At 44.5% G+C, this 17,508-nt stretch overlaps 1 protein-coding gene and 1 long non-coding RNA gene across 4 annotated transcripts in view; one reads left to right on the plus strand and one right to left on the minus strand.

Moving 5' to 3' along the window:
• Positions 1-2,451: 2,451 nt before the first annotated feature.
• On the minus strand, positions 2,452-16,814 carry LOC145652404 (uncharacterized). Its single transcript, XR_014118692.1, has 3 exons — positions 9,413-16,814; positions 3,163-3,287; positions 2,452-2,914 (listed from the first exon to the last, which is right to left on the minus strand). It is a non-coding gene; the product is annotated as an uncharacterized LOC145652404 (long non-coding RNA).
• Positions 7,713-17,508, plus strand: part of alcama (activated leukocyte cell adhesion molecule a) — a 45,399-nt gene continuing 35,603 nt past the window's right edge. For all 3 annotated transcript variants that reach the window (XM_027000741.3, XM_027000742.3, XM_027000743.3), the window contains exon 1: positions 7,713-7,974. In XM_027000741.3, the coding sequence (XP_026856542.2) occupies positions 7,920-7,974 (55 nt within the window). In that variant the 5' untranslated portion in view covers positions 7,713-7,919. The remainder of the gene's footprint in view (positions 7,975-17,508) is intronic.

Below are 17,508 nucleotides of genomic sequence, written 5' to 3' on the forward strand. Positions count from 1 at the left end.
TTCAGGTCCTTAGCTCTTCCCACCTCTGAAAAGCCGCCCCAATCCCTTTTATCTCTTTCTCTGTCGAATTCTTTCTTTCTGGCTTGCTTTAACTCATTTAATTCATTTATCTCATGTGAGCTGTGGTTGGCAAAGGAGGGATTGACAGCCTCTTGTTGCTTTTGCAAAGTTCCTAATGCACGCGCATGATCGCGCTTGACCGAATGAGAGCATACGCGTGCACAAACTGTGATTGACACGCTGTCAGACACTCCTCCTGGCTCTGATTGGTTGTTTTGATTCGGCCGCGGTGGATTCCTGCAAATGGCATTAGGTGGAGCTAGAAGAGCCTTATTTTTTTTAAAAAACAGATCGTTTGTCTCAAGTACTACTGTCAGGCGTTGTGACAGCAGCAAAAAGTTATTTTTGTACAGCTATCTTCTGCTTTAACGCCGGGAAAACTCTGAATGCTGCAGGGAGTAACTTGTCACATTTTAGTAATTAGCCTGTTGACTTGATTTAAAAGAAAATTTTTTATCTCTTAACATTCTCTTAACTTTTCGTATAACCAGAGTATGCAATCAAGCGTCGCGAGGAGGTTTGCTGCGTCTTTTGCTCCCAGAGCAGTCCTCTAGATATGTGGTCAGATCAGATTAGGATAAGAATACAGCAGTAAAACAGCAATTAAAGGACACATTTGTGCTCCTTTTGAGCACAGGGCAAGTGGCGAAATACTTCCAGGCTAATGAAGTGTAATTACTGGGAAAGACTGATAATACCGACACAATTAATGGTTATTACAATGGGTCAATTTTGCTTCCCAGTAATACTGATTCTATTGTATCTTAAGTCTCAAATAAAAAATAGCAGCCTGTAAAAATGTGACACAAAAATGGTGTAACAATAATATGATGATGTAACAAAAATAATGTAAAAAAATGACTAAAGCCCTCCTAAGTTTAAGGGGCTGCGTTAACATTTTTTGTTTAATCGTTCGTTTCAATCATATCCTCGGCCTTTCCACTGTTCAATTAGTGGCATCCACACTGGAGAAGGCTTGGCACCAGTACACTGGGAATAGTGGGGAAACGTAAACTATGGCGCAAGTGATTGTGCCACGCTGATGACGTACGAACGCACTGCATATGTTTCAGCCCGTGATCTGTATGTAAAACCTTATGAGCTAAAACCAAATACTTTGTGTGGGAAAGATGCGAGGAGATAATGTGTTTTATCTCCAGGGCGAGTTATTGTCGAAGTGACTCAATAGTTCGCTCTCTGCTCCTCCACGGCGCTTTGTACACAATAATTATGTTATCATGTTGATCTTCACCCCTGAAAGCGGGAGATGGAGCTGACAATTGCAGGCATTCAGAGTCTGGATGGCCTTGCGATAATCATGGTACCACAGCTTCCCAGAGCACCCGTTTCCGTATAGAAAACCCCATATATCTACACCACACAAATGCGCTGAAACGAAACTATTTATATAAGAGACCATTTACTTGAACGAAAATGTTAGCTCTGTGTTGCAGATCTCTAGCCATGCTATATTTACTGTGCAGTGCGTACTCAGCCTTTGAGCTGTGGAATTAGCCAGTAGCATTATGAAAGGTAATCTGATCGAAGCGTGCACTCTACCTTTTTTTCCCCCTGTATTCCGCGAGAAATATTGTCATGTTCTTTTTTTGTGTGTGTGCAAATCCATGCCGACCATGACCATAACGCTACAAATGCAATAGGGCTGAACTCCGGCGTTAATGGGGTCTCTGGTGGTGAGCCTTGACCGTAGGCCTCCAGTTCCCCACGTGATCAGACGGGATGGAGGCAGCACCGAGGCTGTATGGGGGATGCGGGGAGTGTATACACTGTGGGGGGGGGGGGGGGGGGGTAGTTTCACTGTATGGGGGGTATTTTCACTGTATGGGGGGGGGGGGGTCGTCATTAGTGAAAGCAGAGGCAACAGGCTCACCACACGGCTAATGGCATGCAGGAGTCGTGTTGGGTGTTGAGTGGGTTTGTTCTGTCATTAGCAAGCCCAGGCTGCTATGCATGTGTGCTATTCTCTGGCTGTTTTAATTCGACTCTGCCTTAAGTCGCAAGCAATAGGATCGTTAGGGCTGATGAGTTTATCGTCAAAAATGACTTTCTGAATGCTTTTAAAAGGTTTATTCTGGCCTCTTGTACTTAGTGTAAAAATGATAAATTAGCATTTGGGTTCAGCGGTGCATTCACATTAAGAGAGCAAAACAACAAAACATAAGACCTCCAAAGGCCCTCATGGAAAAAGACGAATTAAAATTATGAAAACACTTCACTGCAAATAATGTCACACAATCACCATAGCGACTTTATTGGGCTTTCATGGGGGATGTGATACGAGGCGTTATTCTGTTAAAATGCTGAACACCAGCATGTCTGGCTGAGAGCAGACTAGCTCATGTACAGAAACTGCTGGATTCATTAGATTATAAAAGCTACCATTACATTTCTAATAGGATTGAAATGGTTATTGACCTCATGTTGACATTGTGCTATGGATACAGTTGCTTGCAGAAAATATTAGCTTTGCAATTTTTAAGGGGAACCAAGCACATGCACACCCACAAACAGCAAAGTCAACTTCAGACATACCCCAGTGACATTTAAACTTGGCTTAAGCAAGGAAGATTAATCACGCATACTAATCGGCACAAACATGGGCTCTGATATAGCTTCCATGTTTATCCCTGTCACCTGCTGTAAATTACACAGAACGATGAGCTACAATCTAGTTTTACCTGCTGAATCATTTGTGAGCAAGCAGCATGGTTTTTGAGGTTAACTGATGTTTGCTTCACCCTTTGCTTGACGGCAAGGCAGGGCCTCAGAACCCTGTCTTCAGTTACCGTGGGAAACGGTGCTTCGGTAAGGCCAGAGTACAGTTTGTCCTTGTCTGAAGGCATTGAACACACACACACACACACACACACACACACACACACACATAGACATGCAGGACAAAAACATCAGCAGTGGGGAGGACCAATCCTTATTCCACAGGTGCATCTGCAGAGACGTGTGACTTACACAAAAGCGATGATTTTTAAAAAAGCGAACTTTTTAGGAAGGAAAATTGTAGTTTTCCAGCTTCTCTCATGGCAAACATGACAACAGCGTCAGTAGTGCAGAGAAGGTGTGTACCATTATAATTTCATCCCTCGCAGCTCACCCAGGCTCGAAGTAGGCACGCTTAATGTAGGATTGTATTTGGTGAAATTCAGAGTTGGAATATTATGTCCATTTTTGCAGCAGGCAAGCATGCATATCTAGGAGACAGTACTGTTAAAACATGCATAGAACAGGCCAAACCCTACCTGGGATAAAATATGCAGAATGTAAATTATAAACCTCGGCTTGTCCCAGCTTGAAAACGAGACTTGATATCTAAAAGCTGGGCAGAAAATTAGTCTTCCATTCATTATGCTTAGAGGACAGATAAGGGGGCCCTTTGTGTTGGCAAAGATTAAACTCCGCCTCATAGCTTAAAATGACAGACTTCAAGAGACAAAAAGAAAACGAGTGGGAAAAAACCTTATGAGGCAGGATTCCAGCTATGGCTTTTGTGTCATGGTAGATAATGATTCTACAGATGACTTTTGAGGACAAAACCAAAAGGCATTTTTATTTATAAACAGAGCAAAGATATGGCACACCATTAAAATAGCACATCCCTCCTCTGAGGTGCTGACTGAACCTTCATAAAGCAAATGACAAAAAAATCTTCTTTTTTTTCCCCTTTCCAAAACAAAATGGGAAATCGCAGGAAACGTTTTTAAAGTATTCTATACACCCTTACTGGCACAGGTATCAAACAGCTCAAGGGTAACTCCCCACCACCTTATAAAACCACGTTTATTAGGATGAGAAAGGTGAAGGCCACACTCTAACTGCGAAGTGTGATACACGTACCACAGAGTTATTATTCTGCATTCAACTGTAAAGCCTATGAGCTTGTATTGATTGGCTCCGGCGGTAAATGACTGATAGACTTTCTGGGAGCTCGCTTTGGTCCTGTTGCATGTGACACTCTCATCAGCAGGGGGGACTTCTGTGCATTGTTTCAGGCAAGCAGACTTGTAGAGCTGATGGACCTGGAGCAGTCGAATGGACTGCATGTGGTATTGGAACGGCAATTAAAAAGAAATCTGCGGCTTTGACGTAGAATCATATGGGGAAAAAAACACACTTCTGTCCAAGCACATCTCATGGCTTGAAATAGACGTACGTTGTGTTTGTGCTGCCGAGTAAGGGATTGTTGGCGCACCCCATCTTATGTGCTTGTAAAGAAATCTAAATGTGTTCATATAGTGATCTCTATTCCCGTTGCTATTCAAGGCATGATAAGTGTTAAAGCTAGTTTATATAAAAGACTCGCTAGCCGTAATAACAGCTGAGAAGTGTGCTTATGACGAGATAGAATACAGCAGCTGTGGGGAAAAAAACAACCACTAGGCGCTGAATACGGAACTTTTACATTTTGAGTCAATTTCATTTCATTATGATGGGAAGATTTTCACGAATTGAGCACCATTAACCACGATGTGCCACCTTTGCAAATGAGGTTAGTGATAAATAGGCTACTCCAAAAGCCTATTCCCAGATTTCCGACAAATGTGAATGTGTTTTACTATCTGAGCAGTCAGTGTAGTGAAAACACTACATAAAACATGAACATACTCCAATACAATGAAACTGTATGCAGGTAAACAATATAACAATCAAAGTTACAAGGAATTTTTGTTTGTTTGTTTTGCACAGTTATTGATATCTTCTAAGACAGGTTCCCAAACTTTCAGGTTTGATTTGGTGAAAAAAAGACACACATTCACACACTGGTTATGCAGAGGGCTGGGTGTTGGGAGGTGTGGCCTAGTATTTTTGCTTTTGCTAGGACTGCACTCTCCTAGACTGAGGGTGATTCCTGGGCTATGTTGGAGCCACTCCTCCAACGTAGGGCTCACAGCCACAGATGGCCCCATCACCACTGGGAAAGCATTTGTGCTAACCAACATTCTCTCTATTTCTTCCTTCATTCCCTGGGGTTTGTCTAACTTCTTGTATTCCTTTCATTGGATGGTTCCATCACTTTCAATTGCCACATCTATTCCCACTGCTGTTTTATACATCTAGTATCTAGTATTAGTATGTGTGGTTGGATTATAATTACTTGCTTGTCTGGAAATATAGCTTTATTTATTAATTTATTTATTTTTGCAAGAATGCACATTATCAAAAACGTACCTTACAAAATCAAATATAATCAATTTTAGAGGCACTCTTGAACCCACATTCACTGCAATTTCAGTCTGCAGATTTTGTACTTCCAGGGGGAGGCGCTGTGTTGTCAAGCAACTATTTTACTCTACTGAGCAGAAAGGCAAGTGGCATCAGCAAGTAACATGTTCACAGTGCTAACTTTTAGCATTCACGTTTGCCTGTTTCGCAGCACCACTTGAGTAGACTTGGGTGAAACCAAGCTCTGACATAGATTTGTGAATTTGTGAAATACTGAAATGCAAAATGGTGTTTAGCTAGATGCCTAAATTTGGAGGCACAGCTGCATTGATTTTATAATGTCTGGAATAAAGAACGTTTCAAATCAAGGGCAACGAAAACGTGCTCATGAACTTTTGGCACAGGTAATTCAAGCTAATAACCAAAACAAAGGCACTCATAACCTTTCCCTACAACCAGTCAGGAAGGCTCAGAATGCTATTCACATTCAAATTGCTGCAGTAAAATGCAAAATGCCACACAAAGGATTAGACATTTTATTGTGCCAATTAAATAAAACATTGGAATGATCTCACAAAACAAGTGACACTGCTAGAGTGGTGGTCTCTCGAAGCTTAACACTTATTGTCCTAATCCGGTGTGATTGCTTCAGTTTACAAGGGGCATCACTGCTGTATAATAAAATACGAAACAGGAAACCAGAGAACTACAAAAAAAAAAAAAAAGCTTTAAACACATGCCACCAGTTTTTTGCCTTGTTGATCTCTAGATGAAAGTAAATCCAGGTTAGTGTAAAGAGTGATTATTATTAGATACCCACTATTTAAACATTACAGTATTAGATTGTCTGATGCTTTCTGTTATACACTGTGGCATAATTAAAATCTGTTACTAAAGTGCTTTGTTGCTGAATTGCAGAGCTGAGGTTTAACACAGTAATATTGCACACAAACATCTTGTTTTCTATGTCAAAGTGATCCATAAAATATATTTTAGACGTTGACTGGTGATAAAATGGATCAGGTGATCTTAATCATTTTTGTGACACCCTCCTTATCCTTGTTGTAATTTAACAGCAATCAGCGAAGAAATACACATAGTGTTGCCATAAGGTTATTATTGGTAAAATCTAGTTAGGTGAGTATTAATATCAATTTTAATGGTGGCATTGATTCTAAAGGCTATGGCAATTCAATAGATCAAGTGTACAAACATTGTGAAAGTCTGTTGAGTTGAGATTTCCTCACTGACCCAATTGGCCTATTTAATCCCATGTCCTCGGTGACCCTGTCTGTTTGTAATAATTTTAGAAATTTCTTAGAACCACTGCTTAAGTTTAGTGAGAATCGGAAATGTTGCCAAGAATAATTTAACTGCTCATAAGACTCAGCCCTTGAACATCTAAGACTCAGCCCTTGAACATCTAAGACTCAGCCCTTGAACATTTAAGACTCAGCCCTTGAACATCTAAGACTCAGCCCTGGTTTTCCAGGAGGCCAAGACCTTTGTTATTTCTTTCTTCACATTTACATTCCAGGATATTTAATAAAGTGAAGTGGATTGTTATGTGGAAGGTGCAGGTCAAGCACACATCTGCCCTAATTCAAATCGTAGTTTTAAGTGTCATATACGAATCTAGTGTGATTGCCGTACTTAAGCAAGGTCACCTAAATAACTGAAAAATATTTCGTATCAACTTATTTCGTCGACATACACGCTGCAGCTTGGGATGTCCTCAGCACTATTAAGGGCACACGCCTGATTTTGGAACTGATTAAAATACATTACAAGGTTTCATGTAGAGTTAGAAACCGAGTGTAGTTTACCCAACAATTACTTTATTACGAATCTCGAAGTAGAATGAGATAATATGATGATATGCAAGTATGCATATAATCTAATCTAGGACAGCCATTACATTAAACAAAAACGAATTTACAATAAAAATACACAAGAACGTTCCACCTTTTACAAGCTATTATCAAATCATATTTCTGTTGTTGTGTAACGAAGTTGTGCTCGTGTCTAGTTAAGTGTGCGATTGATACTAAACACACGATTCTGCGAAGTCGCGCGCTGGGTGACTGCTGCTCAACTCTCCGGTGAGAAGCTTAAGCGCGCGACCTTGTTGCGCGTGGGAAGTCTGCTCCATGGGGAAATTATGCTTGTGGCTTAATAGGTCTAAGGTCTTCACATCATATTTTAAAGCAAGAGCAACGAATGCGTCAGACCTTTTTTTACACAAGCAGACAAAAATAGGTCTGAAACGTATTTTGTGAGGACCTTCATAATTCATTGTGAACTCTGTTACGCATGGGACAGAAAAGTGTTCCAAGAAAGTTTCGAAGGTGAAAAATCTCCCCTTTCATACCGACAACACAAAATCTCATTCTAATTTTCATAATCGTTGAGGGTGGAGCCGCGGGTGGAGTCATTGCGAAACTCTCTCTCTCGCTCTCTCAAAGTGCAGACCGTGCCTGCGCGCTCGCATTTCACCTGCCTTCCTGCTGCTCCTACTACGTGCCGGCTTTGCCTTCGTTATCTGCGATCTGTGAGCTGTAAGGTCGAAACGCCTCCCTCGCCAGTGGTTTGGTACTGACACCCAGAACAAGTGCCAGCGCAGAGCAGGAGATCGTACACCGGAGAGCCCGGGATTTGGAGAGATGAGCTCGCTTCTCTGCGCGCTCGCTGTCTTTGCTGCCGCGATGTTCACTGCAGGTAGGCTCGAGGACCTCTGTACTCGGCGTGCTTGAACAATGCGCCTTACTGAATCCTATGAACTCTTTCTTTCGACGTAACCTTTAAAATATATATATATATTATTTCAGTATTTTATGAAATATCAACAAGTGTTCGTAACGTAGCTGATTCGGGTACTGTAACATGTGAGTTACCGAAGTTACTCGTTAGCGTCGTTCTTTGAGCTTTTAATTGTGGTATTAGAAATTAAGTCGCGTCGGTTTGGATATTGACATGTCCCAGGTAGCGTTATGCTTTCACAATTGCGATGAAACCCCCTTTGTGTAAACTTCATACAGGAATCCCCTAGTGTGCGTTGCTGAAAAACGAACTAGGGTTTCAAATGCGCAGGCAACCCAAGTTAAAAACCCACCGGCAGCTACCGTAAAAGTGGCTTGAACGACACCCTGTGAGTTTCCTGCTTTATGTGATGCTGCGGTGTAAGCAAATACTCTCTGACATCACGAAGTCCTCGCGCCTGTCTGGCGACCCTTAATCGGAAAATACGTCACTTTGCGACTATCTACACGATGCGTCGTAGTTTCGGTTTGGCCGGGTTTGTCCCCTAGGCACGTGATCAAGGACGACGCGCATGAACGCAAATGTCCCGTGTGTGTGCGTGTGTGTGTGTGTGTGTGTGTGTGAATGAGAACGTGTTCGTAGAAACTTTGTCAGTCATTCGCCTATTGTGTGATCGTATCCCGTGGCGTCGGGTCATTTCTGCCAGACTTTTTGTCGTTTTGTGTCCACCCCCCCACCCCCCCGTGTGCATGACTCAAGCAGTTGCGAGACCTGTTCTCTGTCGTGGTGGGTTGTTTGGAGAATTCGGGTGGAGGCTGCTGTATTGTTCAGCCTTTTATTTCTTTTCATTTTAACTCCAATAAGCAACCACAAGATCTCCGGCAAGATATATACTAACATTTTGTCTTTGAGGCTATTATTCCTTTCTTTCCCCCGTATTTCAGCCTTTCTCCGCATACATGAATCACCAATAACTGCTAATCGTTAATGCTGTAATTGGCCGCATAATTTCGCACGTGGTGTGTTGGCGGTGTCTGTGGTCGACAGTACTACATGTTTGTACTGTGTTCTTGACTTTTCAGATCCATTTTCTCTGTTTAATCACTCTAAATCTGTGCATACGCGATATGAGGAATAGCAGCAGTGTCCATCACATGATGGGAAAAGAAATTCCTGTGAAATGTTCAAAAAAGAATGCTAGTGAGTGGCCTTTGTTAACTCTTCATAGAGCAACATTTTGACAGCTATTTTACAATCTTTGTTCGGAAAACAAGGACCCTTTGCTAGTTCTTCGTTGTCATAATGACAATGCAGCGAATGCTATAAATGGCTTGTTTGTAAATACAAGGCAGACTGTTTCTGTTTAGGATGAAGCTTTCAGTCTGGTGGATCTTACCTGACAAAAGGCGGGGCGTGGCTCCGGGCTGTGTAGCTCACAGCGCTTCTCCCCAACAGGGCTCCCGCGGTTAGCTTGTTATGCCATCGTTCTGCTCTGCTCTAAAAGTTCTTCCCTCGTCGAGCGCTAGACGACATGTCATGTTGGACCTGTCTGGGGTGGCTCGCGGTTTTATCGTGGGGAAAAGACAAACAAGATGTTGTTTGAGCCTGCACTCTCAAAAAGAATTCTGTTATAGTGCCATTATTTTTAAGTCAAGCATGACTGGATTATGAGTGATGCTACCACCCTTATCTTTCAGAGGTCAGCTTGCGTCTGTCATATCCTCAGAACCACACTCCAGTTCCTATGACTGTATACGTCGTGTCTGAGCTGTATGAGGGTGGTGTTTGCATGACAGTTCTTTCCCTGTTTTTACAGAGAACACTTCCCATGGCCCATTTTGATTGACCCTTTGAGGCCAAATTTTTCACGTTCTGTTGAGAGATCCATAATTGATCAAATTTGGCTTGATGTATGAAGGAACGTCATCAGCCTGAGCTTCAGTTACGACATTCTTGTGGTGAAATATTCAGTGAAACATGCCTGAGAAGTCAGGTACTGGTAGACATGCGATTACGTGTCCGCTCACTTCCTCTGTTTATATGCGCAAGGCCTCACTCTGGTGATGTAATGAGTGACACATGACTGCTATTTTGAATAACTGACACAAACAGGAACTGAGAAAAGATGGCGGGGTTGGAGGTTGACTGAATTTTGCATTTGGTGGGAATTTTACAATTCCCTTCAGGCCACTGTGCCTAGCTGCAAGTCTCCTGGGAAAGCCCGGGACTGATGGGAGGAAGAGGCTGCAGAAAGCCCCGTGGTTTCCGGCCTTTGCCTTTATGAGTGCTGAATCATTGGTGATTGTGCACTGGCTGACATAAACCACTTCAGGTTACTGTCGATTCTAATGAGAAATACATGCATACATTAAAAGTACTCTAATTAGTATTTTCATATTCATTTTTTTGTAGCCTGAGTTAAAAGCAATTGTACAGTCAGTGTTTGAGGCTGGGTGGGGTGGCTTAATTGGCAGAATCTGTTTGGACATCATTTATCAGTCCTGTTTGTGGTCAGAATCCTGCGTGGACTGCCTACATGGATTCAGACTATCCATCCATATAGATGCATTATTACATAAATTAGCCATGTGTTTCCAGGCATACCCACCCATCCACCCACTCTTACTGTTATGCACTCAGACACTTTTTCCAGCAGTTTCCTCTGCTGACGTGACCGATGAGACATCTGCCTTCTGCTACCCACCCCTCCTACATGCACCGTGTCACCCAGCGTGTCACCCAGGGTGTCACCCAGGGTGTTTCCTGTCGAGTGAGCTTGGACTCCTCTCATCTGCTAATGGATTATTTGGAGCACTGCTGAGGGGGGACCTGTGGTCCGGTCCGCCTAACCAGTCTCCGAGGCATTCATTTATTGATACGGAACAGATGATTTCTGTTGCGTCCCAACACACCCCTCCCCCGCCCCACCACCAACAATGCTGCACTCCCAGCAGCCAATTGGAGCATGCATTTTCATCATGCGCGGGGTGGCGCGGACTCGGCTCTTGCCACCTGCACATACCCGGAGGTGGAGGAACGCCCTTCCTAGGAGATGCCTGGCTGGCGGATCAGTCCGCTGTCCTAAACGGAGGAAGGCTTCCCTTTAGCGGTGAGCGGCAGCACACTCTCCGAGGGCCTCATACTGTGCCATCTGTAATAGGGTTATTCATGCGGGTCGGGTAATGGCGTGCGGCAGGGGCTACGGATGGCCGCACGCCTGACGAGCGCCGCTGAAGGGAAGCGGCTGGCTCCGCGTTCAGGTCGGCTGGAACTCTCCCACCTCCCGCCGCGAAGTTTTCTAAGCTCAGCCCGATACGGGATCTTTATTAAGGGGAAAGAAAATAAAAAAGTGTCCGAGATTCCTGCTGTCGCTGAACTTCCTCTGGGGCTGACCTGTTTTCTGTTGAGCTGTATGAAAAAAAGCTCAAGACTGGATGTCAGAGTGTCAGAGCACACTTAAGAAAAATCAATAGCCATCAAAAGAAGTCTTCACTGACCACAGCCTTCTGCACTTTAGCCTGCTGAAGGGATAAAGTCTTCCACTCGATGGGAAACACTAGGAAGCCACGATTACTGCCCTCGCTCGTGCTGGTCAGCTGTGACCATCATCGGGCACTTCTGGGAAACTACGAGGAAAATAATTAGTTACATTCAAGGCTGTGTGATATAATTAACTGAAAAGAACGCATGCCAAAGAGTGTCGGAGAGGCTGTCAGGAGGTGGCAAGGCCTCGTAATCAGTGGCAGACAGCAAATGCCTACACCTTCAGTCCTTAATGAAGTGCCATTTCACCTCACGCCTGACGGCTCAGTGTTTAAGGGGCCAGAGCTTTTGGGCAGCTCTTGGCCTTTTAACGGGTTGGTAATGTAAACGTATTGATGGGAAAGTCAATGGACAGGTCAGGGGATAAGCATTGATTGTCCGATTATTCTTGCAAACACGCACTCCTTAGCTATAACTTATGAGCACGGGTGTGTGTGTGGGTGTGGGTGTCAGCTCTCTGGTTCCGCTTTAACAGCCATTATCTGGCTGGTGGATCTTTATATACGTTTGTTTACGGGGATTGGGTTATAAGTCACACTGTGTCTGGGTTGGTTTTATTGATCAGTTTGCAAGATAATTCTACTAATTGAGGGCTGTTGTGCGTGTGCTGTTCTCTGTACTGTGCAAAACAGGGCCTGAAAATATCTTCAGAAAAACAGAACCACCATAAAATAAGGGAAAGAAACAGCGAAATAGCACATTTGTAGCTTATCTCTGCACCAATTTAATGGTTGTTCCATCATTCTGAAGATATATTTTTTAATGTTTGGTGATTTTTCCTGATATTTATATTGGCATTCAGAAAAAGGTCACAAATCACAGTAGGTGAGTTTTTTTTTTTCTCCAATCTTTTAAATAAAATCCTGTCAAATATCCATCTGAAGCTTTAAGCACATCAGTTCAGTCTGACATTCAAAGTGGGCCAACCTTTTTTGGAGCCACGGAGATGTATGAAAACTGGATAGACGTTCGGAGGCTGCCGCTTTGATGGCGCGTATGATGTGCAGATTGCATTTCTCCACATGTGAGAAGACGCTTCTGCCTGCCACTCTGTTGCCTTAAGTGACACTTTGAACCCAAAAGGGCATGACTGAGGAAAGCAAAGTTTTCTCTCTCTCTCTCTCTCTCTCTCTCTCTCTCTCTCCCCTTTCTCCACTACCTCCACCCTGCTATCTGACGCTTTTAAAGGTCTGCCGGATGTGTGTACAGAAGTGTAGTGTATGTGTGCCCATGAGGTGGGGGGTTGTGTGTGTGTGTGTGTGCGCGTGCGCGCAGCAGGACCTCCCACTGCCCTCAGGGTCTTAGTGCGGTAATATGAGGCGCTGGGACTGGTTAGCCCTTCAGTGACCTGGCTTACCCTGGTTTATGATGTTCTATAATTGAGTAATTTGGGATGGTCCCTCGTAAAAAGGTTTAACTGAAACGATATGTATAAATATATATGTCCAAGGAGCTTTCATACACATATAAACCAAATATGTCCAGATCATTGACTGCCTGCCTCTTCACTAAGCACACATGAGCAGCAGTTCTGGCCTAAATTAATTAAACACACACACACACGCATGTGCAGACACTGCAGTTATAGAGACTACTGGCTGCAGTCTGTGATGGGGCTTTAGCTTTGTGGTATTCATAAACTCTAGTCTATTTGTATTAGCCTAAGGATTTTTTTTCTCAAAAAGACAAAGCACTTCTCTCCAGAGCATCTGCCAAATGTTGTAAACACAAATGCAAATCACATAAAATATTCAGAATTGTTGGGGAAGTTTGTTTCACAGTTTGCTCCCTGCAAACTGGTGTCTGTTTGCGTGAAAGGATGAATGGGAAGATGACCAGAGGAATGACCTTTAATCATAATGGTGTTTTTCATACAGTCCAGCTCCCAGCATCATGGGTAGAAGAGGTTGGCGGAAGTGGGTCCTGTGGTGAATGTTTAGCGTTTTAATCGCGTGTGCCCTGTGTGTGTGCACACTTTCACAATGCTCACATTCATTTGAATGTCCCCTCCCATCTGCCTCGCTGCCACACAGATCCAGGAACGTGTCCAGGAACGGAGTCCCATGGGGCCACAGAATGTCGCGGGGCCCCATGTGGAAGTGCCATGGCCCAGTCTGTCAGTCACTGTCTAAGTGGATGTTGTCGAGTGGTCCGAAGGGGAAAAAATGAAGGGCAGGGACGTGTTGACCAGAGAATCCCAATTTGTAGATGAAACGCAAGCATTGGACTGAATGGCCCTGTGTCTCCGGACGCGGCCTGTCGTCCCTGTCCTGTGTGGATGGACGGTTTGGTGTCGTTTATCAGTCCCGCGTGGCTTATTGTAGTACATAACGTTAATGAAAGCCAGTCAAACGTTTACACCCCTGCAGACTGTCTCCCCCTGCGTTCGGAGTGTTTTTATTACCACTCTCTAAATCACGCTTTTAGAAGTTGAACTGTTGTCTGTGCTATACTGGGTAATAATTTAAAGCTGCTACTACAATGATTTAACCTTTGTGATGGCACAGAGGGGCATGTTGAGGGGCTTTAGAGGGAGGGAGCGAGGGGGTGGGGTTGGGATTTAGGGGAGGCCGGGGGGGGCGTCTGTATTATGTGGAAGTAAAAACATTTCGAATCACAAAGACTAGAAGGATGGACGGCTTTATCTCAGAGCCAGAAAAGGGAGACCAAGTTCACTGACAGGTTTAGTAGGCTACTGCTGAGCCTGAGTAGACAGATTTAATTACACTCTTCCAGGGGATGGCCAATAAAAACAGCACAAAGCAATCATTTGATACTAATTAACAGAGTCTCCCAAGGAAAATAAGTGCACTTTAATTAGATCATACACATATATCTAATTGTACATTTTTTAAATGTATCTACTGTTGTATTTCATCCCCTAAAAAGATTGTTGTGCCAGACCTTGCATGTGGTAATGCGCTCCCGCTGCTAATGTATTCTATAGCGCTCGCGCCCAGAGTGATTATGGCAGGCAGCTCCCGCGCCCGGCTCCCAGGGGACGTCGGTGGAGAGACGCATCCTTTCATGCGATAAATTAGCCGCAGCCCCGGCACACGGGCGCCACTCAGTCCAACCCTGCGCACGAGCAGACAAGCGCGAGAATGAAGGAGTGCTGGTGTGGGATATGGCGGCCCTGCATGGCTCCTCTCGGGGTGGGGTGGGGTGGGTCTGGTCGGGGGGCTCTGCTTGCATGCTTCTGCGTGTTCCAGCAGACCCTGGCTAGCGTGGGGCAGCCTCCTGAATCCCGCCGTCCCACAATTCCATCCCATGCAACCAACTCGCTTTCTTTTCTTTTATTATTTGTATTGATTTGATATGTGCTAATTGTTCCATGTGGGGTGAAGTGTTTGGCACCGGCAGTATAAAGTTTGAGATTCTCTCCATTTTGCTGTCTCTGCTGTTGAACACCCAAGGGAACAGACGAAGCTGCGGGCTTTTCGAGCTGTTCTCACTCAGGTCCTGGGGTTTAACTTTTTCCACTTCAGAAGGGAAGCTCGGGTCGTACCTGTTTTCTAGATCTGTCTTGCCGCTGGGTGAGTTCTTCTTTCTCTCCGTCTCCACCTCTTTGACCCTCTCTTGTTCACTGCAGAATCCGCACTTCCTTTGTTCCTCTGGTATGTCGGCCATCGCTGATTTATGAGCCATTCGGAAGAGGTCAAATGTCATGTTATTATTACGCAGAATGAGCTGCTGCATGTCGGTGATGAGGGAACAGCATCACCTCTACAAACGTCAGCTCTTCAACCAGGGAAAAGCTCAGAGTGTAGAACTTCTTTAAAACCGACAAGCAGATATTTTGTCCCCAGTGGTGCATGTTCTGGCCAGCTCGTAATGCTCTCTGCCGGAGCTCATCCCTTCAACCTGAGAAAACATGATGCTTTATATCTCCCTCTTTTCTCGTTTTGGTCTCCATTGTGGAGGTGAATAAGCACTGTATTGGTGAAGGGCCTACGTGTGGAGGGCCATTTAAAAACGTTGGCTATACTGTTCCTCTGGAAAGTCACCATGGCGCGATCAAGCAATAGTCTCTTTTTTCAGTTATTTTTTCATATTTTACCACATTAGTACAGGTTCTTCGGTTGGAAGCCTTACGTCATCTTCCCAAGAGTTGAGTCACAATCAGCATTAACTCTAGTCAGGGCTCATACTCACTTTTTATGCCTCCTTGTATTTGTTTTTATTAGGGTTCTCCATCTGGGGCTGTGTCATCTGAGCTTGTTCCTGCAGTGTGTTTAGCTGAGTGCTGAAAGCTTGGTCACGGACACCCTCCTGTAACACTAAAATGAACCTCGAACGGTCCAGGTGTCTCTTCCAGTCACTAGTCTTTGTCCTTAAAAGGAAGAATTTGTAGTCTTCCCTGTAGCTGCTGGAGATAACACAAATTCTCCAAACAGTTCTCCGTATCACATACTTTAGGCATGTAATTGAAATCCTGCTCTTGTGGCATGGTTTTATGCGCTTAGAGTGTTTATGAGGAGGGAATTTGAATTTTCCTCTTTCTGCTCTTTGGACCTACTTTTGCAGATGTCCAAATGATTTCTTCCAGTGTGTCCCTGCTAGATAAGAAGCTATGCTGCATTAATCTTCCCTCGCCCTATACAGGAAGCAACAGCAGTAATATATGTTTCATTTGGGCCATGCACTGGCCTTGTGAGCACACAAGTTAGTCAACAAAAACTGACCAGGAGAACAAACAGTACCACATAGGGTGCCCTTTTAATAAGTAAACAATAGGAACTTGTGAATAAGTGGCATTTTCAGCCGTGCTTCCCTGTGGAAATTACTGCTTGTTTTTCTCGGTTCGTGTTCGTGCCCAGGGCAGGGTAAGCTGAAGTTAAGCCACTACAACTTCAGCTCTAGACAAGAACATTACTGGGACTCAGTGTGCCACCAACTTCCCATTACAGGGGAAGAAGGATCTCCTATAAAATGCAAGTCTGTCTGTCTTTCTGGTGCTGGAGTTCCTCACTTAAGATTCTCCTCCACTCCATTTCAAAGGGAGTTTGCATTTGGTCCAGATGTCACCGTGGCACTTTTGACAGATGCAGTCAAGTTGCAGTACAGGGCCGTGACACCAAAGGTTCACAGCATTCGTCCAGACGTTCTGCACTTTAACCCTTCCTCCCACACTTCTGTTCTGTTCTGGCTTGTCTGTCGGGCAGCTTTCATGTGGTAGTGTTCTGGAACTCTCTGTTATTTCTGTAGTCTTGCCCTCACACTCTCCCCGGAGTGGGGTGTGTGTGGGGGGGGGGGGGGGGGGGGGCTGGGTGTACCGTGTATCCTCAAAGCCTGAAAGGCCTTTTGATCTCCGGCTACCTCAGGCTGACCCCGAATGGGCCTTGGCAGCCATTACGGACAAAGTGGATCCACGGCGTCGTTTTTTTCAGAGCTTTCTGGAGAACAGCTGTCATTTGGGGGCGTCATTTGTTATCTCCCTGACTGTTGTAGCCAGCGGCTGAAACGGGTGCCCTGACCCCCAAGCCTTTCAGTCTGGGTCCGATGTACCACTCCAGGCGAAGATGGCCCACAGAGGCCTGCTAAGTGCACTCTACATGTCCCTCAGCCATGCTGTCACTAATGCCCCTCATAAGCAGTGATTCTGCCTGCTGCTTTTAAGCGTCCCAGGTCTTCCGCCCAAACATCCGATTAGTTATCGATCATTATCGCAGCACTGGCCTGTGCCGTGCTCAAACCGCAGAAGGCTGCAGTGTGCAGATTAACCTGCTAACTAATCACAAACAGTGTTACAGTAATCTGACGGCGATGTCGTATATGCGTTAATACGATTTCTCACATTCTACATGGTAGGAAAAGCTGGTCATGAAGCAAACTATGCAGACTTAAGAGTGGAACCAGCATCGGCAAGGCCTCCGTCTACGTGAATATCACAACCAGCCAGACTAGATAAAAGCAGCGTAGTAATTTTGCAACAAACAAAACCAGCAA

Source organism: Electrophorus electricus, chromosome 19 (assembly GCF_041902795.1).
Source record: "Electrophorus electricus isolate QZ-2024a chromosome 19, ASM4190279v1, whole genome shotgun sequence".
NCBI lineage: Eukaryota > Metazoa > Chordata > Actinopteri > Gymnotiformes > Gymnotidae > Electrophorus > Electrophorus electricus.